A 26,716-nucleotide genomic window follows, 5' to 3' on the forward strand; every position below is an offset into this window, starting at 1 on the left:
ACTATTTAGATTCATCCACGACAGAAACCCCAATAGAGGAGAGCCGTTCAACCTCACTCGGTACTACTAACAATGCATCCGCTCAGAACCCAACTCCTTTTAGCACGTCTTGTGTGTAACCCGCTTTTTTGTTGTGCTCTCGTTTTTTCGCTTATTTTCTTTGGATTATGGCTTCTTCGTCGGTTTCCCTGGAGACACCGTCTAAGTTAAGTACCAAGCTGTGTTTTGCTGTGTTTTGAGCAACCTAGATCGTCTAATATTTGAATTATAGGAGTGTATTCTCTTCGTTCATACCGATCTTGCTTGATTCCATTTACAGTTGGTACTCCTGTTTTGAGAGCTTTTAGTTTCACTCGCGGTGTTACTATATGTATTATTTTTATTATTAAATTTTATTTGTTATTATGGATATTCATTATTTAGCGTTTAGAACCCTCGTGGTTCAAATTTTGGGCCGATATCATTTACGTATCGTTATGGCTGCCGACCTTCGTGCTAGGCGGCAATGTTATCTTTTAAGCCATCAGGTGTGTCTTTTGTGATTTAATTATTATGTTGCATGCCTTGCCCAAAAATTTTTATGTGTTTATTTTATATTATCAACGCTATTACTATTATAATGAATATTGTGCTATTACTCCGTTTGATCTGTCTGGTTGGGGATCGTCAGTTGGTAGCCCTGCTGCTCCGTATCACGTGATCCTCCCCCATGCTCCCCCTCTCGCTAGGTGGGTGGCTAGGCTTCTCTCCCCCTCTCCCCTAGGGGACCGTTGCCTTCCCTCCTTGTAGAGGGGGTAGTTCAGTGTTTATGGACTTTGTCCTCCGGGTGTCCCGGCGGGTTCGGCTCTGTCTAGTCTGGTTGGCCACCGGTCAACAGAGTTGGATCCCGGTGCACCCTATTTTATATTCACTTATCACACTGGTTTATGTTATATGAAACCCTCTGGGTTCCGTTGGCGGTTCTTATCTACAGTTCCGCCCCCCTATTTAATTTATAACAGTTCCTATGATGATTATATGACAGATCACTACCCCGGAGTTCCTATACGAATTGGTTTTGGATACTTTTATTTCCCGGCCCGGGGCTTAGCCTCGCCCCGGGAAATCAGACACCCTGTGTCTTAATTTTTTGTTGTTGCATCCTTTTTTATACTCCCGGCTCAACCGGAATGGATGGCTATACTTTAGTCTTAAGCTAGACTTATGTTTAGGCCGGGTCCTCCGGACCCTCCCCTACTTAAGAATATTACAGTTAAGCCCTAATCTTGTGTTAGGCTTATGTTAGGCCCGGGTCCTCCGGACCCGCCCCTACTTAAGAGAATTACAGTTTCTCATATACTATTCTTTTTATAGATGGTGCATTGTCAGACGACAGCCTGTGCAGCTGTTCTACATCAGCCCTGTGGCCATACCGTCTGTCGGTCTCACGCCCTCTGCGGTGTGCAGCTGGAGGATGTCGTGGTATGGCACCCGGATAACTGTGTGGTCTGTTTTGACCTCGTTACCACCCTTGGATCTGACTCGGTGAGTCCCGTTGGCTATGTTGCCTTCTTATTTATCTTACCTTTTTTGGCATACATACACTATTTAGTAAGATATCTATGGTCTTGAAGGACCACTGGGAGTCTGCCTTTTTATAATTCCCACTATTATTTCAGGCATCCCCGGAGCAAAAGTCTGCGGCTCGGGCCACACTGAAAGTGTGGGTTGGTGGTTTTGCCCGGAACGTGAAGTCCAAGCGGCCGTACGTCCTCTCCGAGGACTACTGTTCCTTGATTTACCCCAACGCCAAGTCTTCAGCCGCTGTGGCTAGGCATGTTGCAGCTCCCATCATTGCCCACATTGATGCCACCATAGCGGGGTTTATTGATCCAGAGCAGGATCCGTCGGACGCCCCCGGAGATCTAGAAGACAATGTTGCCTCCATGAACCTTGACGTGGAACCCATGTTATTGGATGATCCAGATACAGGTAGGGTGGTAAGTGAGGCAGGTGTTTCTGGCGCTGAGATTCCTATCCTCAGCCCCTCTCTTTCTTCTTCTTCTGATCGCTCTTCCTTTCATGGTTTTTCTGGGGACCGTGATTCGTCCCAACGATCACACCCGGTTCCCCCCAAGAATAAGTCTAGAACCTTACCTAAAGTTCATAAGCCTCATAAGGCTTCTCATGGTTCTAAACAGAATACAAACCTGTCATCTAAGGCTTCTGGCTCCTCCTCTAAGTCTCGCGACCCGGGAGTTCATTCCGCCACACCTGTTGCTAGCCCGGGCCTTTCCGAATCAGCCATGCTTCGCATCGTGTCGGAGATGCAGGCTAAGTTGGTATCAGAGATACAGTCTAAGTTGGACACGATGTTCTCTAACATCGGTCAGAGACTTGGGGCATTAGAGCAAGGTGCTCCGGAGCGGGTCCAAAGCTCTCTCATCCCGGATGCCTCTAAGCTCCCGCAGTTTGCCAAAAACAACCCTTGGCGTATGGCTCTTCATTCCCCGTTCTCAGACGGAATGTTAACTTTGGAGGGTCTTGGCACTCGTCCCCTAGAGGACTTTGAATTCTTTCCTCCTGGTCTGGCATTTCCATTTCATGGTTATGCCAGGCTTACCGAGGAAGCTTTGGTTCGGTTAGACAAGGTCCCCAAGGAGACAGTCATCTTCCCAAAAGAGCAGGCCCAATCTGTGTGGGCCAGATTCCTGAATGACATCGGCTGCACCAACACTATGTTGACGCCTTATAAGAGCTCCTTTACAATGTTCCTAATGGACAAAAACACCGTGACTCCATGTGTCAATAAGGTAGCAGAGCTTGCCTTCCAATATGCTCTGGAGGAGAAGCCCTTGCCTCCCATCCGAGAGGTGGATCCAATCTCCCTCCTTCTTCCTTCAGGCATTGAGTGTTGGGACAACGTCCATACCACATTTACCTCTGGAAAGCTAGCAGCAGACTGTGTTTCGGTAATGTTTAGTGAGCGGCTTCCCCGTCTCCCGGAATCCCTCATTAAACAGGAGTATGATTCTCGCCTACGCGTTGGCCGTACTCTGAACCTGGCCACTTCCACGGAGTCGATAGCCTTGACTTACGATACTGAGAGTATTTTTAAATCTCTCAACAAGGCTACGTTGCAGTCATTATACTATGACCTGTATGACTTCGCTACTGCTAAACGCAAGTGTCGCAAACATGTCCTGGCAGAGGCGACTATTAGGCACGAACCTAATAAGCTGATCCGGTCCTCCTGTTGGGGTTCAAACCTCTTCCCTGAGGACCTTGTAGAGGAAGTCTTGGCGGAGGCCACTAGAGTCAACCAGAGCCTTAAAGCCCGTTGGGGTTTGACTCCTGAACGTAAATCTGACCCTGCAAATTACCAAGCCCGGGGTAGGAAGAAGCTCCGTCCATATACTTCCACCCAGTTCAGGCAACAGCAGACTGGTTCGCCCATTTTCCGGCTGCCTCTTCCCCCATCTCCTGTTGCCCCGGCACAGCCTTCCACCTCTCAGGCTCCTTCGGACGACTATGTCACCGTTCTGCTTCCTAAGAGCCAGCTTTCTGGTGCCTCCGCCACTTCTCCTGCCTTTAACCAGTCGTATGAGGCTCATAGCTCTTCCCAGAGTTATGGTAGAGGTAGAGGCTACCACCGTGGTTCTAACCAGAACAAAGGCAGGGGAAGAGCTTTTCGCAGAGGAAAGAACTTCCGAGGCGGACGTGGAGGCAACTCCTCAAACCAATACTGAGGTGCAGCAGGTAGGGGGGAGGCTCTATGCCTTCCGCAACAAATGGAGGTTCAGTCCCTGGGCGTTCAGTATCATCTCCAAGGGACTGGGGTGGAGTTGGATTCAAGGACCTCCTCCTCCGAACAAATTTCGTCAACATTCCACTCCGGACCTGGTCGAATTTGTCCAGGATCTTTTACAAAAGAACGCCGTACAAGAAACGAAACACCTGAAGTTTCAAGGTCGGCTGTTCAGTGTCCCGAAGAAGGATTCAGACAAGAGAAGAGTGATTCTAGACCTATCCCTTCTCAACTTGTCCATTCAATGCGACAAGTTTCGAATGCTTACCGTCTCGCAGGTGCGGACCTTACTTCCCCGTGGGGCCGTCACCACCTCTATCGATCTTACAGACGCCTATTATCACGTCCCGATAGCGAGACACTTCCGTCCGTACCTAGGCTTTCGCTTAGGGGACAAAAGTTACTCCTTCAAGGTGATGCCTTTCGGGCTCAACATCGCCCCAAGGATCTTCACAAAGTTAGCAGAAGTCGCTGTTCAGTAACTCAGGAATCAAGGGATTCAAGTAGTAGCCTATCTGGACGACTGGCTCATTTGGTCAGACACCTCCCAAAATTGCCTAAAAGCCACTCACAAAGTCATCCATTATCTTCAATCTCTAGGCTTCCAGATCAACTTCAAGAAGTCCCGTCTTCTTCCAAAATCGAAGTTCCAATGGCTCGGCCTGCAATGGGATCTTATATCTCATACTCTGTGTCTTCCCAGACCCAAGAGGTTAGAGATTGCAAGGAACACCAAACGCTTTCTCAAAGACAAAGTAAGTTCCAGACGACTCCAAGAGAGGATTCTGGGGTCCCTTCAGTTTGCCTCAGTGACGGATCTTCTTCTGAAGGCAAAATTGAAAGATATCAATCGTGTCTGGCGTTCGAGGGCGAACCGGAAGCTCCGGGACAGGAAAGTCCGCCTTCCTCCCATTCTACGGGAAAGACTTCTTCCTTGGACAAGAGCAAACAGTCTGTCAAAGTCAGTTCCCCTTCGATTTCCGCCTCCGAAATTAATCATTCACACGGACGCATCCTTATCAGGTTGGGGCGGTTATTCTCAGCTCAAGAAAGTTCAAGGTCTTTGGACTCCCTTGTTCCGCCAATTTCACATCAATGTGCTAGAGGCCATGGCAGTTCTTCTAACCCTGAAACGTCTCGCTCTTCCCAAGAAACAACACCTTCGTCTGGTCCTCGACAGCGAAGTGGTGGTCCGCTGCCTCAACAGAGGCGGGTCAAAGTCAGGGCCTCTGAACCATGTTCTAGTAGCCATATTCTCCCTAGCAGCCTTGAACCGTTGGCATCTTTCAGCTGTCCACCTGGCGGGAGTCCGGAATGTAGTGGCAGACGCCCTGTCCCGGACCTCCCCTCTAGAATCGGAATGGTCACTCGATCTAAAGTCATTTCGGTGGATTCTCTCTCAGGTTCCCGGTCTCCAAGTGGACCTCTTCGCCACGGAATCCAACCACAAATTGAGAGTATATGTGGCTCCCAATCTAGACCCTCAGGCTTACGCCACAGACGCCATGTCACAGAATTGGGACACCTGGGAAAAGATTTATCTCTTTCCCCCGGTGAATCTTTTGCTGAAAGTTCTAGACAAACTGAGATCCTTCAAGAGACAAGTAGCCTTGGTCGCACCCAACTGGCCCAAGAGCAACTGGTATCCTCTCCTGCGAGAGTTGAGACTATACCCTCACCCGATACCCAATCCGGTTCTGTCTCAGATAGTACAAACACGCGTTGTGTACGCTTTCTCAAACATTCAGAGCGCCCTAACTTTATGGACTTTATGAAGTTTGCGGCTATGCATGGTGCCAATATTGATCCTCAAAACACCTTGTTCCTAGAATCGGATAAACGGGATTCCACCATCCGCCAGTATGACTCTGCAGTTAAAAAGTTGGGAAAATTTTTAATAGACTCAGACGTGAACTGTATGAACTTGAATCTTACAGTCACTTTCTTTAGATCTTTTTTAGAATCAGGTCTGGCAGCCAATACTATCACCACTATTAAATCGGCTCTGAAAAAGATCTTCCTAGTGGGTTTTAACATAGACTTAACCGACTCTTTGTTAGCTTCAATTCCGAAAGCTTGTGCCAGACTGAAACCGGTTACTCGTCCTACCCCGGTGACCTGGTTCCTTAATGACGTACTCAAATTGGCTTCTGATACCATTAACAGTTCTTGTGATTACATTCCCCTTCTCAGGAAAACACTTTTCCTGGTGAGCTTGGCTTCCGGGGCAAGAATTTCTGAATTGGCAGCCTTGTCGAGAGACCCGGGTCATATTGACTTCCTGCCTTCGGGAGAGGTCCTTCTTTCTCCTAACAAATTCTTTTTGGCTAAGAACGAAGACCCTCAAAACAGATGGTCCTCCTGGAAAATTGTTCCCCTCACGCAAGATCCGTCTCTGTGCCCTGTTACTACTTTTAGGTCTTATTTATCCCGGACCTCCTCTAACTCCTTGGGGCCTCTATTCGTTAGAGAAAAAGGCGGTACCATTACTATTAAAGGGATCAGGCAACAAATCTTGTATTTTATTAAACAAGCTAACCCTGACTCTTTTCCTCTTGCACATGATATCAGGGCGGTTGCTACCTCGGTGAACTTCTTTCACCACATGAATTTTACAGACCTCTCCAGGTAATCAGGGTGGAAATCACCGTCAGTGTTCAAGAAACACTACCTTAAACATTTGGAAGCCCTAAAATTTTCTACAGTAGCCGCAGGGAGTGTAGTTACTCCCAAGTAACTCACAGGTTAATGCCTTGTCTCTTTATCTCTCCCTCTTACCTGCCTCATTTATACCCTATTGTATTCGTTGGTCTCGCACCTGAATACTGTTATTATATTTGTAAATTGTTATACTCCTGAGTATCTGTATATATTATCACTCACAGCATTATTATACCTACCTTATTGGATTTATGTTCATATTTAAGATACCCTTATAATTGTTTTTTGGTACTCATCTCTGATTAAAAGCATCCTGTATTTCCCTTACGCTTATGTTTTTTCCTTTATTTTGCAAGTTTGGTGACATTTTCTCTTGTATAGATTCACTGAGCGGCACAGGTTCGAGCCCAGAAAAGGGATTTTGACGTAGGAAAAATCTATTTCTGGGCGAAGGACCTGTGCCGCCCAGTGAACCCTCCCAGCTCCTCTCCCTTGGAGTCCCCAAACTTTGGGTGCTAAGGAGTTGGGTTCTGAGCGGATGCATTGTTAGTAGTACCGAGTGAGGTTGAACGGCTCTCCTCTATCGGGGTTTCTGTCGTGGATGAATCTAAATAGTGCGGGACCTCTGGATTATACGCCCAATTTTATACCGACACCAATAGGTGAGCGAGCTAGTTAACATAGCACTCCTTTACATTTTTTCTCTGGTATATTTAGCAGTAAATTACCTAAGAATAAGTGCTAAATGGAGCTTATTCACTGGGCGGCACAGGTCCTTCGCCCAGAAATAGATTTTTCCTACGTCAAAATCCCTTTAGAAGTACTATTGTACGGAGATAGCTTTTTTTTCTGGTTTGTTGAACATAAGTATAGTAATAATGTAGAAAAGTATCATTATTTTTAAGATTTATGTGATTTTCTTGATGTAATCTCTTATGGTCTTAGTGATTAGTTTAGGTTATATAAGTTTCATTGGATTGTCCTTGAGAGGAGAATCTTCATAAAAATATCTAAAAATTTGGTTTCTCTTTCATTTCCACAAATGCTCTTCTCAAACATTTCAATCTGCATTGGTCTCTCTGGAGAGAGAATTTCTTGTCAAATAATTTTACAGCATTCTTAGTACAGTACTGTACTGTATTCAGGTTTCACAAGAATGAAGTTAAGATTTAAATATATTTGTTCCGTAACGAATACAAACCACGCTATTTAATTGGGGTATTACTTTCAGCTTAGCTGAAATGACGAGCCATTAAAATTTAGCGAGGGTTAACTACCCATGCCGCTAGTTAGTGTGGAAGGTAGGGGGTTAGTTTGATACCACTCCCACTCGCACACTGGTGATTTAACTCCTTTTACTTTTAGCTCGAATGAAGACCAGTTGTAACCGCTCTTCCTCCTCGCCTAATTTGGACTGCCATTAATTTTTGTCTTTTAACTTCCTTTTTCATATATATGTAGTATATATATGAAAACATTCTTAATTTTTCAATATTAAACTTACCCGATAATCATGTAGCTGTCAACTCCGTTGCCCGACAGAATTCTACGGAAGGGATACGCCAGCGATCGCTATACAAGAGGGGGGTGTACTCACAAGCGCCACCTGTGGCCAGGTACTGCAGTACTTCTTGTTGACACCACTTCAATTTTTCCTCTGTCGTGCTTCCGGCAAGACGTTCATGGATACGCTTATAATTTTGGAGTCTTGTTCACGGTTTTTGGTGAAGTATTGCTCTAAGATTTCAGCTTTCGCTATTCAGGAAGTTTTATTATTAGCTTAGCTAACTTTTGGAATTAATTTGATTAATTATGGTGACGAAGAGAGTATGAACTCTCTTTAAATGGCCGACCCTTCCCTTAGACGGAAGTGTTGGTGTCTAAGAGAGTATAGACTCTCTTTCTTAATTTTGCTTAACAAAAGTTATAGATTTATTTTATATCTCTCCGCCTTTTATAGGCCTCTTCGATTAACTTCCTTTTATTATAAACTTATTAAAATTAATTTTTATATTTGTTTATATTCGACCTTTCCTAATAGTAGGCGGTCTTTTCTTGGTACCGAAGTTAATTAACATTGAGCCCGTCATTTCGGTTTTACCTGTTAACATATTATGCTATTTTAATGTTTTTGAAAGAATTTCTTTGATAGTCTCGTACTGTTTTCAAAGTTGAACTAACGTTTTGTTTTGTCTCTGCAGTTGTTGACGTTCAGAACGTTCAACTTGCGCTCTATCGTTACGATAGAGAGAGAATTTTCACGGTGTCACGTTGCAGTAAGAGTAACCGTGTCTAGCGTTTTGTTCTTTCTTTCTTAACTTAATGGTTTTAATTCTAATAAAGGAACTTTTCATTTTGGGAAATATTTCAGTTTTTTCCTTTAACAATAATATGTTTTAACGATATATATGATTGGGCTCTTCTCTCAGGTTCTAAGTCAAGAGAGAGAGAGAGAGAGATAGAGACGGAGGGAGAAAGAGGAGGATAAACGTTTCGTTCAAGCGAGTAACGTTGTTATCGTTTTTGCTCTTCTCCCTAGTCTCTTTAGGGGAAGAAGGTAAACGTTTCTAGAGTTTATTCTTGTTCTCAAGCTTTATGCGGTGAGAGATTTTAAACGTAGTTTATTTGATCTAGTGTTTAGTCTCTTTCCAGCCACTGAATTATTTATCTTTCATTAGATTTTTCTGTTACATTGTAATTCTGTTTTCGCAATTACTAACTTTTGAGAAAGGATAGAATTGCGTGTTTCAGGTACAAACCACTTAAAGTTTCGAGTTCAGTGAAATAAGTGCAAACAGAAAATCAAAAGTGATAAGTGATTAGCGCAAAGTGTGTCAGTGTTGTGCGTGAGGGTACTTCTGTGCGTGCCAGTCGTCCTCCCAGTCCGGGACCTCTTGCAAGCTCCCAAGCCCAGGGGAGAAGCAATGTCGAAGGGCAAAAGGGTTCGGCAGGCCTTGATCGGCGCACAGAAGTATCCTCGGTGGTTGCGGGCGTTTCTTACAGAGACCGTCACTCCCACCCGCAGACGATTGAGCCCTTATTTTGCTCGTCTGCAGAAGAAATTTCGGGGAGAAAACGCTGGTCTCAGGTCTCAAGACCTCTTAAACGTAAAGTCCAGACCTATGCCAGACGTACGAAGTTAGAGTTCAACAACCCGGATGCAGTCATTGGGTTAGCTCTGACTCTCCTCAGTCATCAGGTGACTGCACACCTCCTAAGAGAGGTAAGGCGATGCCTCAACAGACCTCATCTTCTATTAAGGCTTTGCCTCAACAGACCTTATCGTCTGTTGATCCCAAGACGACTTTGCTGCAGTCCATGCAGTCGCAGCTTGCGGTCTTAATGCGTGAGTTTCAGGCTGAGAAGGTTACACCTCCTCCTGCGAACGCTCCGCCTCTCCGCAGTCCAGTCTGCCAGGCGTACGAAGTTGAGGTTCCTCAGGCTACCTTACCGCGTTCTGAGTTGCCAGTTACCAGCGGTGTGCAGCAACCTTAACCTTCCTTAAGGCAACCTCAGCAATGGGAGCAGGAGTCTTATGCCTTACTTCCTCCGCTTCCGCTTGCGGTTCCACCAGCGAGGCAACAATCTCTTGAGGTACGACAACCTCTTCCATCAATGAGGCAGCCACCTCAGCACTCGCTGCAGCGACCTAAACCCTCCTCAAGGCAAGAGTCTCAACTCCTTAGGCTAGCACCTCAGGAACCTCAACTCGCGAGACAAGAACTGCGTTCTGCGCAGCCGCTACCTCAACTCTCGCAGCTCACACCTCAGGAACCTTAACTCGTTCCTCAGGAACCTGCTACTGCGCATCCGCAACCCTTACAGCAAGCGCAACTCTTGAGGCAGCAACCTCATGCTATGAGTCAGCCACCTCAACGCATGCATCTGCCATTTTTTCCTCAACTTGAGCTTCTTCCCATTCAACTTGGGAATAACAATGACAATAATAACACCTCATTACTTTCATAACTTGCATTTGTAATCATATACATGTATGCCTACACAAACATTATGATAATGGAGGTTATTTGTATTACTTATATAAAAATATATATGTATTCCTTGCAATATATTTTTAACAAATCGCAAAATATGGCAAAAATATCTTCTAAACAAATGAATCATGAGTTATGAATGTAAGGTAATATTATGTTGATATTAAACCCCATGCAAGCATGCATGAAGTAATGCAGTGTTGCCAACAGGGCGAGTTTCCCTTTCCTGAGGTGAAGTAGATTATAGTACATTTAGTGTAGCTTAATTCTACGATTATCATGCCGGCTATCAAATTCATCAACAAAACAGTCTAAATCAATTCCCTCGGCACGTGCACTTTCAATGGACGGTAATTCGATATTACTCACTCTAGCACTGGTCATGGAATTTCTGAGAAATGTTACACGCCATGCAACACGCTCTGCTTACCTTACAGCATGCTCTACATACAGCATGCTCTGCATACAGCATGCTCTGCATACAGCATGCTCTGCATACAACATGCTCTGCATACCTTACCGCATGCTTCTCAGTCACACATCTTTGGTTGTTGCCAACTCACTAGACTGTCAAGCAGTTTCATAACGTTGCCTTCTAGTCTGCTGCTTTTGCACCAGTGAAACCCTCACTGAGAGAACTTAGCTTTTCTCGGATATGGTCCCTGTAGATGAGAAAGTGCTTTTCTCCCTCCTTCTGATATTCCCTTGAGGACTCTGTCATTTGGAGATGAGCCTTTAGCTGCGTAGCCTCCTATGGACTTTTATTTAAGCATAACATGCTCCCAGGGAAGGTAATGATTCCACTTCAGTCGCTAACCCCGTCTGTTACCACACCTGCTCCCATAGACCTTGAGCTGTGTTGCAAGACATGCAGTCCAAGCTTAGTCCTTGTTAGAGGATTTTTTTTTGTTTACGGAGTCAGTGTGTCACTGGGAAGACGTTCAACAACCAGCAGAAGTGACTTGTTGTGACGCAGTGCGGCAACCTCAGCAACCCGATAAGGAGTTGTCTGTACGACCCAGACAGTCTAGACAGCTTCGGGTTGTCACTGTACTTCCTCGCTTCCCCATGGTTGACAGTTCACAGACTGTGCAGCAGTACCATGATCTTGTGTCCGGCTCCGTCAGACGACTGGCTTTTAAGAGCTCCCACAAGTCGTCGCTGTCTGGAGATTCTCAGATGGACTATGGATCTGACCAAGGAACTGGGCCTCCTGGTCAATTTTGAGGAGTCTCAGCTCGTCCCATCCCAGACCATTGTCTCCCTGGGTATGGATCTTCAGAGTCGAGCTTTTCGGGCTTTTCCGTCGGCCCCAAGGATCTTCCAAGCCCTAGAATGCATCCAGAGCATGCTGAGAAGGAACCGATGCTCAGTCAGGTAGTGGATGAGTCTAACAGGGACACTTTCATCGCTGGCCCTGTTCATCGTGTTAGGGAGACTCCACCTCCCCCCCTTCAGTATCATCTAGCTGCTCACTGGATAAAGGACATGACGCTAGAGACGGTCTCAGTTCCTGTTTCCGAAGAGAGGAGGTCTTCTCTCGCGTGGTGTAAGAACAGCTTTCTTCTCAAGGAAGTCTATCTTTGGCTGTTCAGAAACCCGACCGCCTTCTCCTCTCGGACGCATCAGACACGGGCTGGGGTGCGACTTTGGACGGACAGGAATGCTCGGGAACATGGAATCAGGAACAAAGGACACTTCACATCAATTGCAAGGAGTTGTTGGCGGTTCTTCTGGCCTTGATAAACTTCAAGTCCCTCCAGCTTAACAAAGTGGTGGAGGTGGACTCTGACAATACCACAGCCCTGGCTTACATCTTCAAGCAGGGAGGGACTCTTTCGTGAAGTTGTTCTAGATCGCAAGGGACCTCCTCATCTGGTCTAAAGATTGAAAGCTCACGCTGGTAACGAGGTTCATTCAGGGCGGTATGAATGTCATGGCAGATCACCTCAGCCGGAAGGGTCAGGTCATCCCCACAGAGTGGACCCTTCACAAGAATGTTTGCAGCAGACTTTAGGCCCTGTGGGGTCAGCCAACCATAGATCTGTTCGCTACCTCGATAACCTAGAGACTCCTGTTGTATTGTTCTCCGATTCCAGACCCAGCAGCAGTTCACGTGGATGCTTTTCTGCTGGATTGGTTCCATCTCGACCTGTATGCATTCCCGCCGTTCAAGATTGTCAACAGGGTACTTCAGAAGTTCTCCTCTCGCAAAGGGACACGGCTGACGTTGGTTGGCTCCGCTCTGGCCCGCGAGAGAATGGTTCTTAGAGGTACTGCAATGGCTGGTCGACATTCCCAGGACTCTTCCTCTAGGAGTGAACCTTCTACGTCTACCTCACGTAAAGAAGGTACACCCAAACCTCCACGCTCTTCGTCTGACTGCCTTCAGACTTTCGAAAGACTCTCAAGAGCTAGGGGCTTTTCGAAGGAGGCAGCCAGAGCGATTGCCAAAGCAAGGAGAACATCCACTCTCAGAATCTATCAGTCTCAAGGGGAAGTCTTCCGTAGCTGGTACAAGACCAATGCAGTTTCCTCTACCAGTACCACTGTAACCCAGATTGCTGACTTCCTGTTATATCTAAGGAAAGTAAGATCCCTTTCAGCTCCTACGATCAAGGGTTACAGAAGTATGTTGGCAGCGGTTTTCCGCCACAGAGGCTTGGATCTTTCCACCAACAAAGATCTACAGGACCTCCCTAGGTCTTTTGAGACCTCAAAGGAACGTCGGTTGTCCACTCCAGGCTGGAATCTAGACGTGGTCCTAAGGTTCCTTATGTCATCAAGATTTGAACCTCTCCAATCAGCCTCTTTTTAGGACCTCACATTAAAAACTCTTTTCCTCGTGTGCTTGACAACAGCTAAAAGAGTAAGTGAGATCCACACCTTCAGCAGGATCATTGTTTTCACATCTGAAACGGCTACATGTTCCTTGCAGCTCGGTTTTTGCTAAACGAGCTTCCTTCACGTCCTTGGCCTAAGTCGTTCGAGATCCCAAGCCTGTCCAACTTGGTGGGGAATGAACTGGAGAGAGTACTTTGCCCAGTTAGAGCTCTTAGGTACTATCTAAAAAGGTCTTAACCTTTACGAGGACAATCAGAAGCCTTATGGTGTGCTATCAAGAAACCTTCTTTTCCAAGTTCTAAGAACTCAGTTTCTTACTATTCAGGCTTCTGATTAGAGAAACACATTCTCATCTGAAGGAAGAAGACCTTGCTTTGCTGAAGGTAAGGACACATGAAGTGAGAGCTGTGGCTACTTCAGTGGCCTTCAAACAGAGCCATTCTCTGCAGAGTGTTATGGATGCAACCTATTGGAGAAGCAAGTCAGTGTTCGCATCATTCTATCTCAAAGATGTCCAGTCTCTTTACGAGTACTGCTACACCCTGGGACCATTCGTAGCAACGAATGCAGTAGTAGGCGAGGGCTCAGCCACTACATTCCCATAATCCCATAACCTTTTAACCTTTCTCTTGAATACTTTTTATGGGTTGTACGGTCGGCTAAGAAGCCTTCCACATCCTTGTTGATTTGGCGGGTGGTCAATTCTTTCTTGAGAAGCGCCGAGGTTAAAGGTTGTGATGAGGTCCTTTAGTATGGGTTGCAGCCCTTGATACTTCAGCACCTTAGAGTTGTTCAGCCTCCTAAGAGGAACGCTGCGCTCAGTAAGGAAGACGAACTTATTTAAGGCAGAGTAATGGCTCAAGTCGACTTCCTTACCAGGTACTTGTAATTTCATTGTTATTTTGAATAACTGATAATATGAAATACGGGATACTTAGCTTCTTGATATACATGTACACTGGTTTTCACCCACCTCCCTGGGTGTGAATCAGCTACATGATTATCGGGTAAGTTTAATATTGAAAAATGTTATTTTCATTAGTAAAATAAATTTTTGAATATACTTACCCGATAATCATGATTTAATTGACCCACCCTTCCTCCCCATAGAACCAGTGGACCGAGGAAAAATTGAAGTGGTGTCAACAAGAAGTACTGCAGTACCTGGCCACAGGTGGCGCTTGTGAGTACACCCCCCTCTTGTATAGCGATCGCTGGCGTATCCCTTCCGTAGAATTCTGTCGGGCAACGGAGTTGACAGCTACATGATTATCGGGTAAGTATATTCAAAAATTTATTTTACTAATGAAAATAACATATTTATGTATATATATATATATATATATATATATATATATATATATATATATGTATATATATATATATATATATATATATATATATATATATATATATATATATATATATATATATATATATATATATATATATATATATATATACAGTGATACCTCTGGATATGAAAGTTTCTGCTTACGAAAAATTCAGGATACGAAAAGTGATTTGAAGATTTTTATGCCCCAGTATACGAATAAAATTTCAGGATACGAAAACCTTACGAGATCCCAACTCTCCGCCGAGAGTAATTTTAAAAAGCGCGCGTCGCCAGACTTTGAACTTGGGTAGACTCACTTACAGCCTCCCGCTCACCCATTGGTTATATCCCTACTCAGATGCTAGCTGACGCCATAAGATCCTGCTTTCCTATTGGTCGGCAACTATCCCAGCTTGCTTACGCACGGGCGTTCATCTCTCTCTCTCTCTTTTCGTTCCGACCGCGGTATCGTTAACAGACATTGTGTGCTTTCGCTTGTTTGACGTAGTGTTAATATACAGTACATTCGTACGCCACGTGTTATCGTTATTAAACATTCGTTACTGTGCACTGTACTGTATTAATGTTTACTATACATAGTACTGTATATAATGTACGTAGTGTATTATATTACGTATTACTGTAGCCATGGGTCCCAAGAATGTTGCCGAAGGAAAGAAGAAGAAGACAATGCTCTCGATGTAGACGAAACTTGAAATCGTAAAAAAGTACGAGTCTGGCATGCGTTTAAGTGCGATCGCCAAGGAGTATGGCCGGACTCCATCTACGATAGGCACCATCCTGAAGCAGAAGGCGGCCATCAAAGCAGTGACACCTTCTAAGGGGGTCACTATTTTCTCCAATAAGAGAACCCACGTGTATGACGAGATGGAGAGGCTGCTTCTTGTGTGGATCAAAGACAAAGAGATCTCAGGAGACACCATCACTAAGACTACAATTTGCCAGAAGGCCTCCGCCATTTTCGGTGATCTCGTGCGTTCTCAGGCCAAAGAAGGGGCAGGAGAAGGAACATCCCAGCAGGAACCCCCAGAGTTCAAGGCTTCTCGGGGGTGGTTCGAGAAATTCAAGAAAAGGACTGGCATTCATTCAGTGGTACGGCATGGGGGGGCAGCTAGCTCGGATACGAAGGCCGCCGAAGCCTTTGTTAAAACGTTCGAAGAGTTGACTCTGCAGGAAGGCTACAGTTCGCAGCAAGTTTTCAATTGCGACGAAACTGGACTTTTTTGGAAGAAAATGCCTCGTCGGACGTTCATCACGGCGGAGGAGAAGAGGCTACCCGGACATAAGCCTATGAAGGACAGGCTTACCCTTGCTTTTTGTGCAAACGCCAGTGGGGACTGCAAGATAAAGCCCCTGCTGGTGTACCATTCAGAAAATCCCTGAGCCTTCAAAGCCCACAAAGTCATCAAGGAGAACCTTCCCGTGATGTGGAGGGCGAATGCTAAAGCCTGGGTAACGAGGCAACTTTTCATTGATTGGGTGAATGTCTGCTTCGGTCCGACTGTCCGAAAATATTTGGAAGAAAAGCGCCTCCCTATGAAATGTCTGCTGGTGTTGGACAATGCTCCAGCTCACCCTCCTGGCCTCGAGGAATATCTTCTGGCCGAGTATTCCTTCATAAAGGTCCTATATCTACCGCCTAACACCACCCCTCTCCTCCAGCCCATGGACCAGCAAGTTATTTCAAACTTTAAAAAATTGTACACAAAGCATCTCTTCCAGAGATGTTTCCAAGTTACAGAGAGTACAAACCTCACTCTGCGTGAATTCTGGAAAGATCACTTAAATATCGTGATATGCCTCAAACTCATCGATCTCGCTTGGCAGGAAGTTTCGAGGCGTACCCTGAACTCATCTTGGAGGAAGCTGTGGACTGATGCTGTCTCTGCACGAGACTTCGAGGGGTTCGGGAAGCCGGGAGGCGAAGCCGAGATCGTTGATGATCCTGAACCCATTCATCAGTTTGAGGTGGCTGACATCGTACATCTTGGTACGTCCATGGGGCTGGAAGTTAGCGCCGAGGATATAGATGAACTTATCGAGGAGCACCACGAGGAGTTGACGACGGACGACCTGAAGGAGTTGGAGACGATGCAAGTGAGTGTTGTTCAAGAGCAGTTCTCTAGCAGTGATGAGGAGGATGTTACACCTTTGAAGACGGCAGACATTAAGGAAATTCTCGCATGGTTCCATAAAATGGCAGACTACGTCGAAAAGGAACATCCAGAAAAAGTTTATACCAACCGTGCGCTTCAACACTGCAATGACGTTTGCCTAACGTATTTTAGAAATGTGTTGAAAAGTAGGCAGAAACAAGCTTCAATGGATAGTTTCATATTAAAGAGGCCAGCGGTATTAGTAGGCCAAGACGAAGGTGAAAGTGAAGAAAAGAAACAGAAAAGAGGAAGTGATGAAGAATTAGAAGGTGAAAGTAAAGAAAAGAAACAGAAAAAAGAAAGTGATGAAGAAGTAGAAGAGATTTAGAAAATATGAAAAACGTAAAGTTATAAAAAAGCAAAAAAAAAAATTAATTTCAAGTTTTATGTTACCATTAAGTGTTAAAGTAATTTTTTCTTTCATGTTATAGTTTTCCATACGTAATGTTAAGTGTTAATTATTTCTGCCATTTTTTTATTTCGTAAAGTTTAAGTGTTAATGTGTCAAGTGTGTAAATTACTGTACGTAGTCTGTCACTTGTTACGTTTTCTGCCTTATGCCATCCTCCTCTGCCGCGACTTCGCTGTCGAACATCGTCTCAATCAAAAGTTAAGTTTCAACTTTTTTGTTACACTAATTAACTGTAACCTTTTTTTCAGGGTATCGAGCCTTAATTTAGGTGTACGTACAGGTGACAATACACCTTAATTGATCCAAATGCTTTACATACAGTACCATAACTTTTATACAGTAGTAAAGAAAACTGACCGTTTCGTAGGGCTTGGGGGGGATAACTAGGCTATAACTACATTATTGAATAATATCAGTGGTTTCTGGAATGGATTAGGCTGTTTTTAACGGTTGGGTTAATTATTGAATGATAGAAATGGCTGCATTGCATGTTTATTACTACAGTTTAGCGTGTTTATGGAAGAAAAGGTGTCTTTTCGTTAGGCTTGGAACAGGTTAGGCTATTTACACGTAAAACGCGACTCAGGATACGAAACCGTATCCTGAACGGATTACTTTCGTATCCGGAGGCATCACTGTATATATATATGTATAGAAATGTTGTAAGTTTACTTATCAGTGTTTGTGCTGTGCCTCTGATAACATATATGACAGGTTCTCAAGACACTTGTGAAAGGCTGGGGATCCTTACCTTTCGACCTCTCCCCCCTTGTCCATCGGTCTTCCCGTCGCCAGATAACCTACTGTTGACTCGGCCGCCACCACAGGGAAATCTTCATCGTTTGGACCACCCTCCTCGTTCAACTGTTGTCTTTGTCTTTCCCTCTTCCACGGGGAACATTTGATTACTGAGGGAAGGGAGTGTGGCCTTTCCGAGATAGACTTCGGTCTTTCTCTTCGCAAGGTTGTTCACCTTGCATGGACTTCCGACAGTGTTCTAACTTGGGAGGTCCTTTCCCGTTTGCGGGTTAGGTTGCGCTTCCGATTGGTTTTTAATTATTTAAGTGAAATTATAATTATTTGTAATTTAACTTTGTTCCAACACAGGGAATTACCTCGAACTACTTTCTTAGGAGTTACCTGGAACCTCCTCTCAACTGACCAGAGTTTTGTGTAGTTTACCCTACTTCCGTTTTCTGTGATGGTAGGCCTAGGCGGAAGGATACGTGCCCTGAGGGCAGCCTCGAGGCAGTCCTCATGTTAGCTTGGGTCTTGACCTTCAGTAAGTTCTCTGGTTGCGTCGTGATATCATCTCAACGCTCTCCGTATCTCAGTGCGACCCTTTGTGTCCCCGACTCTTTGTGTTCCACGTGTGTTTCCTCGTGGTCCGTTGTGCTTTCCCTCGTGCTTTCACACTTATAACTTAATTCCCTCGTGTTTTCCCTTGTGTTTATTAGTTTTCTCTTATCATTTTCCGCTACGTTCCTGTGTCTGGCGGTACTGTGATTGTGCGTTATGGAGCATACCCGCCGTTGTCCTGGGCCTATGGCAGGGAAGTCGTGTGGGGCGTTCTTGTCCAAGCCCGATGTGGACCCGCACTCCCTTTGTTCCTCGTGTAGGGGTAAAGTGTGCTTTCCTTCAGACGTGGAAAGAGGAAAGAGGCTTCAGACAAGGATTCAAGATCCCGAAGATTCCATCTTCCAAGGGGAATCAAAACGGGGAATCCTTGGTCCCTGTCTCTTCTGAAGCGGTTTTTCCTTGACTGACCACCATCAGCAAACAAGAAAGCATCAACAGATTGATCTCTAGATCACTGTTTGCTGATGGCTAGTTTAGGGTTTGCTGATCGCTATCTCGCCGATCACCAGATCGCCAATTGCTAGCTCTGCTCTGATCATTGACTTCTAGTCCCTGCAATGACTAACGATCTCCGATTGCTAACGTTCCAATCACGATTGCTAGTCAACAACTAGTCATCAGCTTGCTGATCACTAGGTCACCGATGGGCAGCTCATCTTTCTTCGATCATCGAACTCTGCTCGCTGATCTCTGACCAGCCCATCTTAAGCTTGCTGATCTCTGACCAACCAGGAGGGACCATAGTCAGCTTGCTAATCTCTAGCTCACAGATCACTGGTCCACGATCGATCGCTGATCATCAGTGGCTTACCATCACCAACTGACTATCATTAAACCATTCTGCTGTCTCTCAGGGCTCTCAAAGCAGATTACCAACTCATTTATCGCCTACCTACCTTGGCTGACTGACCAGACAGCCTTCATCTGCCTGTCAGTTACATTCCTGGGCTCACAGACCACAGATTCACCGATCATCGGCAATTCGCCTGCAGTTCGTGACTCAGACTTACCAGTCAATCTCTGCCCGTAGTTTCCTAGATCAGAAGGTATACAACATACTTCTCGCTACTGGCTGTTCGTCATCACACTAAAGTGATCGGCAAACGATTGATAACCCTCATCAGCGGCTTGTCGACAGGGATTACTTGCGAGCACTCTCCAACTGCACATTGACCACGATACCCAACTGTTAACCATTGATTAACATTCGCCAGATTGATTCTATTGTAAGGAATAGCATCAATCCCATCAGAGCGCATAGTAGGGTTAAGCATTGCCTTCCTTCTGTCAGTTAAAGGAATTCTCTCTCAGGGAAGAATCCTCACACAGGGTATCGCGTCTGATCCTTTACACCACGAGTCAAGACCCCAACATCAACAATCTCCCATGCGAAAGGATGCGCAAGGAGCTGTCCCTTTGGGTTGATGTCCACACTATGTTGGAGTTCGAACAAGGGCTAAGAACTTAGGTCTTCATTTGCACACTGGACCTGAAGGACACATACTTCCAGACATACTTCCAGGCTCAAACCATCCATCTAGGAAGGTTTGAAGATTCAGTCTAGACAAACAAGAAACACCAGTTAAGGGCACTGTGCTTCGGTCTTTCCGCTGCACCCATCCTGGTCTCACAGGATCGGCTTCTGTCTCCTCCGTTTCGGGATGACTGACGGACCTTAGCAGACTCAGTAGCAACCTTGCATTACACCGGAACTTCTGAAGTCTTTTTACCAAGATCTAGTGATCTAGGTAAACCTGTGGAAGTCTTCCCTACTTCCCTCCCAGAAGACTGGTGTATCTGGGAAGGATTCTAGATACCAGTCTCCAGAAATCTTTCTCAAAACGAGAAGAACTCCCATCCCAGAGGGACTTGAGTCTGATTGGAATCAGCCCCTCGATCCCCCAGACATTCTGACCCCCATGGGACCAGAAGTTTGGACAAACCTCAAGGGATGGGTGTTAGTTGAGAATCTACAGAGTGGTATAACCTTCTCATCCTTCGCCACCCCTCGGACTTGATGCTGTGCTTAGAACACATCAAAAGAAGAGAGGAGGGACCAAAGTGCTGCACCACACGACCTCAGCCCTCTGGACAGAGTCCGAAAGTACCTTCACTTAAATCTCTGAAGAGATGAAGGTCAACTTTCCGGTCCTTCAGCAGCCTCATCGGTTCCTAACAGACCACTCAGTGATGTGATGGACGACAACACCACACACCACATGGAGGCTCACATCGGCAAGCAAGAAGGAACTTGCTCGTAGCCTCTTCCCATCTAACAGTATAAACACTAAGATTGGCCAAAGTCCGTTTGGTGCCACTATCAGCCCACTTCATTCCAGACGAGAGGAATGTACTCACCAACAATCTGTGCACGGCATCTCAGATAAGGTATACCGAATGGTCTTTGGATCACCTTTAGCCAATAAAGTCACGACTTTACGGTGTCCTCCAACTAGGGATCTGTTTGCAACACTCCTGAACCTCAGGCTGCCGTTGCTCCCCAGCCCTAGACCCCAAGGCTCATTGGCACAAAACAGGCCAACAACGGTGGGTACAACAATTATGTTTACGTCTTATCTCTGTTTTGTCTGGAGAAGGGCACTCATGAAGGCTAGAACATCGGTCAGCCTCTCAAGGACTCTCATAGTTCCGCTATGGCATTACGCAGAACGGTTTCCAAACCTTTTGCAGCTCCTGATAGAGTCTCCAAGAGAACCCTCTCCACATCACAGACAACCCACTTTGACACCTACCACAAGCTATAGCTTTGGTATGATTGTGCCCCTGGAGACTACCCTGTACCTCCTCTCCCATAGAGGCTTTTCGCAATAAGTTGCGAAAAAGTTGTCTAGATATCTGAGGAATTCCTCAGCATCAGTCTTACCAGGCAGTATAGCGTCTAGTGTGGTTGGTGTCATGTGAAAGTGTGTCTCTCCATTCGATACCTTTATTCCAGCAATAGCGGAATCCTCGAGTATATGCCAGAGGAAAAGACCCCCTTTTCAGTTTCAACAGGTAAAGATGATCTCTCAACCTTGATCCTTCACCTACAAACTAAAAGGAAGGACATCCTCTCATCGCTAGACCTTCCCTAACTCATACGGACTTACAACTTTCCTTTCTCCAGTTGGAATATAGACCTTCCTCTCGGAATATGGTTCAAATTCTCCGGTCTCGAAAGAGACCTCCTTATGTTCCACTTCACCAGGCAACAAATTTTCACCTGGTTTAAGAAAACAATGTTCCTACACACACTGACAGCAGCCATACGAGTTAAGGAACTTCATGGTCTCTCTTTCGACATCGCCCATTAATGAGAAGGGCGAAAGGCAATCTTTAGATTCGTCCCCGAGTATGTCGCCGGACACAGTTTCCAGAGGTGACAGATCCTACACGAGTCTCCACTCGATAACGGACGATCCAGATCATCCGTTACTGTACCCAGGGGAAGGTATGAGACTACCTTAAGAGAACGGCAACAGCTCACCCGGGTCCCTTCTCTTGTCATCAGCACTGGTAGAGACTAAAGGAGGATCACCAAAACATCATCTCAACATGACAACTCACGATGTCAGGGGCATAGCTATGCCCCTGGTCCTTAGCAGATTACTCTGTGATGCAGGTTTCACAAGAAAGGATGTGAATGCTCCAAGTGACTTTCACAACCTTTCCCCTGCAAGACGTAACCCACAGGAACTCGATATGATCTCTATCGGTCGTGTGGTGGCTGCACAACAGCTGGTTGTATACCTCAGGCTCTTTATTGGACAAGTAGCAGAAGATTGAGGGCACTGTTACCCGGATTTAGTCTGCGTGAATGAAAAGATTTGACTGGCTCTTATTCTTTTCTTCATCCTACCCTCTCGTAGAGAAAGCAGCATCCTGGATTCTCTGCGTAAGCTGACCTCAAACCACTGCAGCTAAACCATGCTCCATTGTGTACCTAGCATTAAGCAAATACTGTTGCGTCCCCATACCCTGGCGAAGTGGTATTGGGAAAGTCTTGGTTACAAAAGTTTTCTCCTACAAAAAGACTCTTGATAACTTTACCTAGACAGTCAAACTTCTGAATATCTTAACACACAAGCCTGCATAGGCTGTGGAACTAGCAAGGTTTTAACAAGGCGCAAGGACTCCTTACTTAGAGTACTAACATATGCAGATAAGGAGCCCCCGGGGTGAAGCCAAAAGCAAGATTGGCAGGGACCTCCACCCTTCCTAATACCTAAGCTATTTATACAAACTTGCCTGCCAGCTCTATACCCCTTGAAGTCCTACCTCCAAACAAAGTGAGCTAAATCACCGGTGTGTGAGTGTGAGCGGTAGCAAGCTCCCCCCCACCCCCCCACTAACTAGCGTTATGAGTAGTTAACCCCTCGGTAGATTTTAATGGCCTGTTATTTCAGCTTCACAGAAATTAATGCCCCTAAATGAATAGCTAATTTTTGTATCGTTATGAAAAATACAAATTATCTACGAATTTTTCATATCTTAAGCTAATCATACAAATTGTCCCTCCATCACTTGTCCCCCGTAAGAACTTCCTGCAATGAAAAATGGTGACATATCACTGATGTGTGAGTGGGGGTACCCGGTTATCCCGGATACCCCTTCGACCCTCCCACTACCTAGTGGGTGGGTGGTTGCCACCTTGCATTAAAGTCCTAATAGCTAGTCTTCCAGCTTTGCCGAAAGATGATCCCTTTTAAATAATTAAAGGTTTCTATGTTAGGAAAAATACAAATTACTTCTAATTTTGTCTTATTTTCATTGTGCTCTTCTCCAGCTGATTATAGTTTTCTATTATTCCAGACTTTTCATCCCAAAAGGAAGGAATCATCCACCTTTTGCTGCCAAAGCTTGTAAGCTACTGAAGGTATATGCAAGAGACGTAAGACTGGGAAAGAAAGGGTCATGTTGGAAGTTTTTGTTGTACAGTATGATGTCTGAGAATAGGAAGTTTAGTCTTAATTTCCTCTTTGAAGTATATTGAAAATAATATTTAGGGTTGTTTCATCTTGTGATAGGGAGAGGATGATGAATTCTGAACCACCTTTTGAATTTCCAATGAAAAGTGAAATTGAAGATCCACTTTCACTTGCAGTCGATCCAGAAAATAATGATACGTCTGGCAGTGTTGCTCTCTTTAATGATGGCGCTCTTTTCTTGGACCCAAAAAGGGAAGTCAAAGTAGAGCCAGAAATATTTGATTCTAGCGAAAGCAACTTGAAAAATTTGTACGAGTACTATGCATCAGTGAGTGAAAACGGTTCATTAAGTTGTAAAGGGGATGTCAATGATGAGGAAAGTGTAGACACCTACTTAGGGACAGCTGTGAAAGAGGATAAAGGAAAAGAAAAGGGAAGACTTTCATGTGTGATCAGTGGAAGAGAATTATTACAAAAAGATGTTTTGAAAAAAGAGATAAATCAAATAAATGAAAAGCAGATGAAAAAAAGGATCTTTGGTAATGTTAACTCCAATGCTCTAGCTAGAAAGCGATGCACATGCAGTGACTGTGGGAAAACTTTTTCTAATGAATTTAATCTTACAGTGCATTTAAGAATTGACACGGGAGAGAAGCCATACAAGTGCGATGTCTGTAGCAAAACATTTACCCTGAAACAAAGTCTCGCAGTACATTCAAGAGTTCACACAGGAGAGAAGCCATACAAGTGCGATGTCTGTAGCAAAACATTTACTGAAAAAACAAATCTCACTAGACATTTAAGAATTCACACGGGAGTGAAGCCATACAAGTGCGATGTCTGTAGCAAAACATTTAATACAAAATCATATCTCACTAAACATTCAAGAGTTCACACAGGAGAGAAGCCATACAAGTGCGATGTCTGTTGCAAAACATTTACTACAAAAACAAATCTCGCTGAACATTCAAGAGTTCACACAGGAGAGAAGCCATACATGTGCGATGTCTGTAGCAAAACATTTACTAGAAAAACAAAACTCACTGAGCATTTAAGAATTCACACGGGAGAGAAGCCATACAAGTGCAATGTCTGTAGCAAAACATTTAATACAAAATCATATCTCACTGTACATTCAAGAGTTCACACAGGAGAGAAGCCATACAAGTGTGATGTCTGTTGCAAAACATTTACTACAAAAACAAATCTCGCTGAACATTCAAGAGTTCACACAGGAGAGAAGCCATACATGTGCGATGTCTGTAGCAAAACATTTACTAGAAAAACAAAACTCACTGAGCATTTAAGAATTCACACGGGAGAGAAGCCATACAAGTGCAATGTCTGTAGCAAAACATTTAATACAAAATCATATCTCACTGTACATTCAAGAGTTCACACAGGAGAGAAGCCATACAAGTGCGATGTCTGTTGCAAAACATTTACTAGAAAAACACATCTCGCTGAACATTCAAGAGTTCACACTGGAGAGAAACCATACAAGTGCGATGTCTGTTGCAAAACATTTACTACAAAAACACATCTCGCTGAACATTCAAGAGTTCACACTGGAGAGAAGCCATACAAGTGCGATATCTGTAGCAAAACATTTTCTTCGAGATACAGTTTCGCTGTACATTCAACAATTCACACAGGAGAGAACCCATACAAATGTAATGTCTGTAGCAAAACATTTACCCTGAAACAAAGTCTCGCTGTACATTCAAGAGTTCACACAGGAGAGAAGCCATACAAGTGCGATGTCTGTAGCAAAACATTTACTGGAAAAACAAATCTCACTGAGCATTTAAGAATTCACACGGGAGAGAAGCCATACAAGTGCGATGTCTGTAGCAAAACATTTAATACAAAATCATATCTCACTGTACATTCAAGAGTTCACACAGGAGAGAAGCCATACAAGTGCGATGTCTGTTGCAAAACATTTACTACAAAAACAAATCTCGCTGAACATTCAAGAGTTCACACAGGAGAGAAGCCATACATGTGCGATGTCTGTAGCAAAACATTTACTAGAAAAACAAAACTCACTGAGCATTTAAGAATTCACACGGGAGAGAAGCCATACAAGTGCAATGTCTGTAGCAAAACATTTAATACAAAATCATATCTCACTGTACATTCAAGAGTTCACACAGGAGAGAAGCCATACAAGTGCGATGTCTGTTGCAAAACATTTACTAGAAAAACACATCTCGCTGAACATTCAAGAGTTCACACTGGAGAGAAACCATACAAGTGCGATGTCTGTAGCAGAAGATTTACTACAAAACAACATCTCACTGAACATTTAAGAATTCACACGGGAGAAAAGCCATACAATTGCGATGTCTGTGGCAAAACATTTACTGCAAAACATAATCTCACTGCACATTTAAGAATTCACACAGGAGAAAGGCCCTACAAATGCAATGTCTGTAGCAAAACATTTGTTACAAAACTAAGACTCGCTGCACATTTAAGAATTCACATGGGAGAGAGGCCATACAAATGCAATGTCTGTAGCAAAGCATTTACTTGGAACCCATCTCTCAATAAACATTTAAGAATTCACACGGGAGAGAGGCCATACAAATAGCGAATTCTTTACTTTGAAAAACTATCTCACTAAACATAAGAAATCACATGAGAGATCTATTGCAATGTCATGAATGTGGCAAAACATTTGATATAAAAGAAAGACTCGATAAAAATTTATGAAGAACTCACATGGAAGGGAAACCAGTCAAGTGAAAGGACTGTGGTAAAGCTTTTTGGTCTCAAAGTTTCAAGAATCATTATAGGAGATGCTATAAAATCTGATATTGTGATCTGGAATAAAGAAGAAAAAAGAGCAAAGATTATAGATGTGAGAGTTCTTACTCCTTCGCACGATTGCCCAGACCGTTAGCTCTCAGAGTCGGCGAGGTGACATGATGCCTCCAAACAGCTCATGTGAAGCACAGAGTAACACCTCAGGTCAGGCACCAGCCAGTTAGTTTTTTGGACTTACACTCACCTAACGGTGAGTCTCCCCTGTAAATATGGTGAGGGTTTGTATGTAGTGCAGTAATAAATGACAAATTTGGAAGAAATTTGCATTTTCCCTATGTATACAATTCTGGAGCTCTTAACACATACTGGTCCTGCCATCACCTTCCCCCAGGAAGTTCTGCCGCAATTGCACAATGACTTTCATTTACAAGTGCTGGTGTGA

At 44.5% G+C, this 26,716-nt stretch overlaps 1 protein-coding gene and 1 pseudogene across 1 annotated transcript in view; both read left to right on the forward strand.

Annotated features, from left to right (window-relative positions):
- LOC137635686 (zinc finger protein 107-like) overlaps positions 1–26,716 on the forward strand; it is a 135,544-nt pseudogene that overhangs the window by 18,806 nt on the left and 90,022 nt on the right.
- LOC137635680 (zinc finger protein 107-like) overlaps positions 23,736–26,716 on the forward strand; it is a 37,380-nt gene continuing 34,399 nt past the window's right edge. The window contains exons 1-3 of the mRNA XM_068368132.1: positions 23,736–26,092; positions 26,161–26,176; positions 26,304–26,405. Of these exons, the coding sequence (XP_068224233.1) occupies positions 24,020–26,092; positions 26,161–26,176; positions 26,304–26,405 (2,191 nt within the window). The 5' untranslated portion in view covers positions 23,736–24,019. The remainder of the gene's footprint in view (positions 26,093–26,160; positions 26,177–26,303; positions 26,406–26,716) is intronic.

Source organism: Palaemon carinicauda, unplaced genomic scaffold (assembly GCF_036898095.1).
Source record: "Palaemon carinicauda isolate YSFRI2023 unplaced genomic scaffold, ASM3689809v2 scaffold16, whole genome shotgun sequence".
In the NCBI taxonomy this organism is placed as follows: domain Eukaryota; kingdom Metazoa; phylum Arthropoda; class Malacostraca; order Decapoda; family Palaemonidae; genus Palaemon; species Palaemon carinicauda.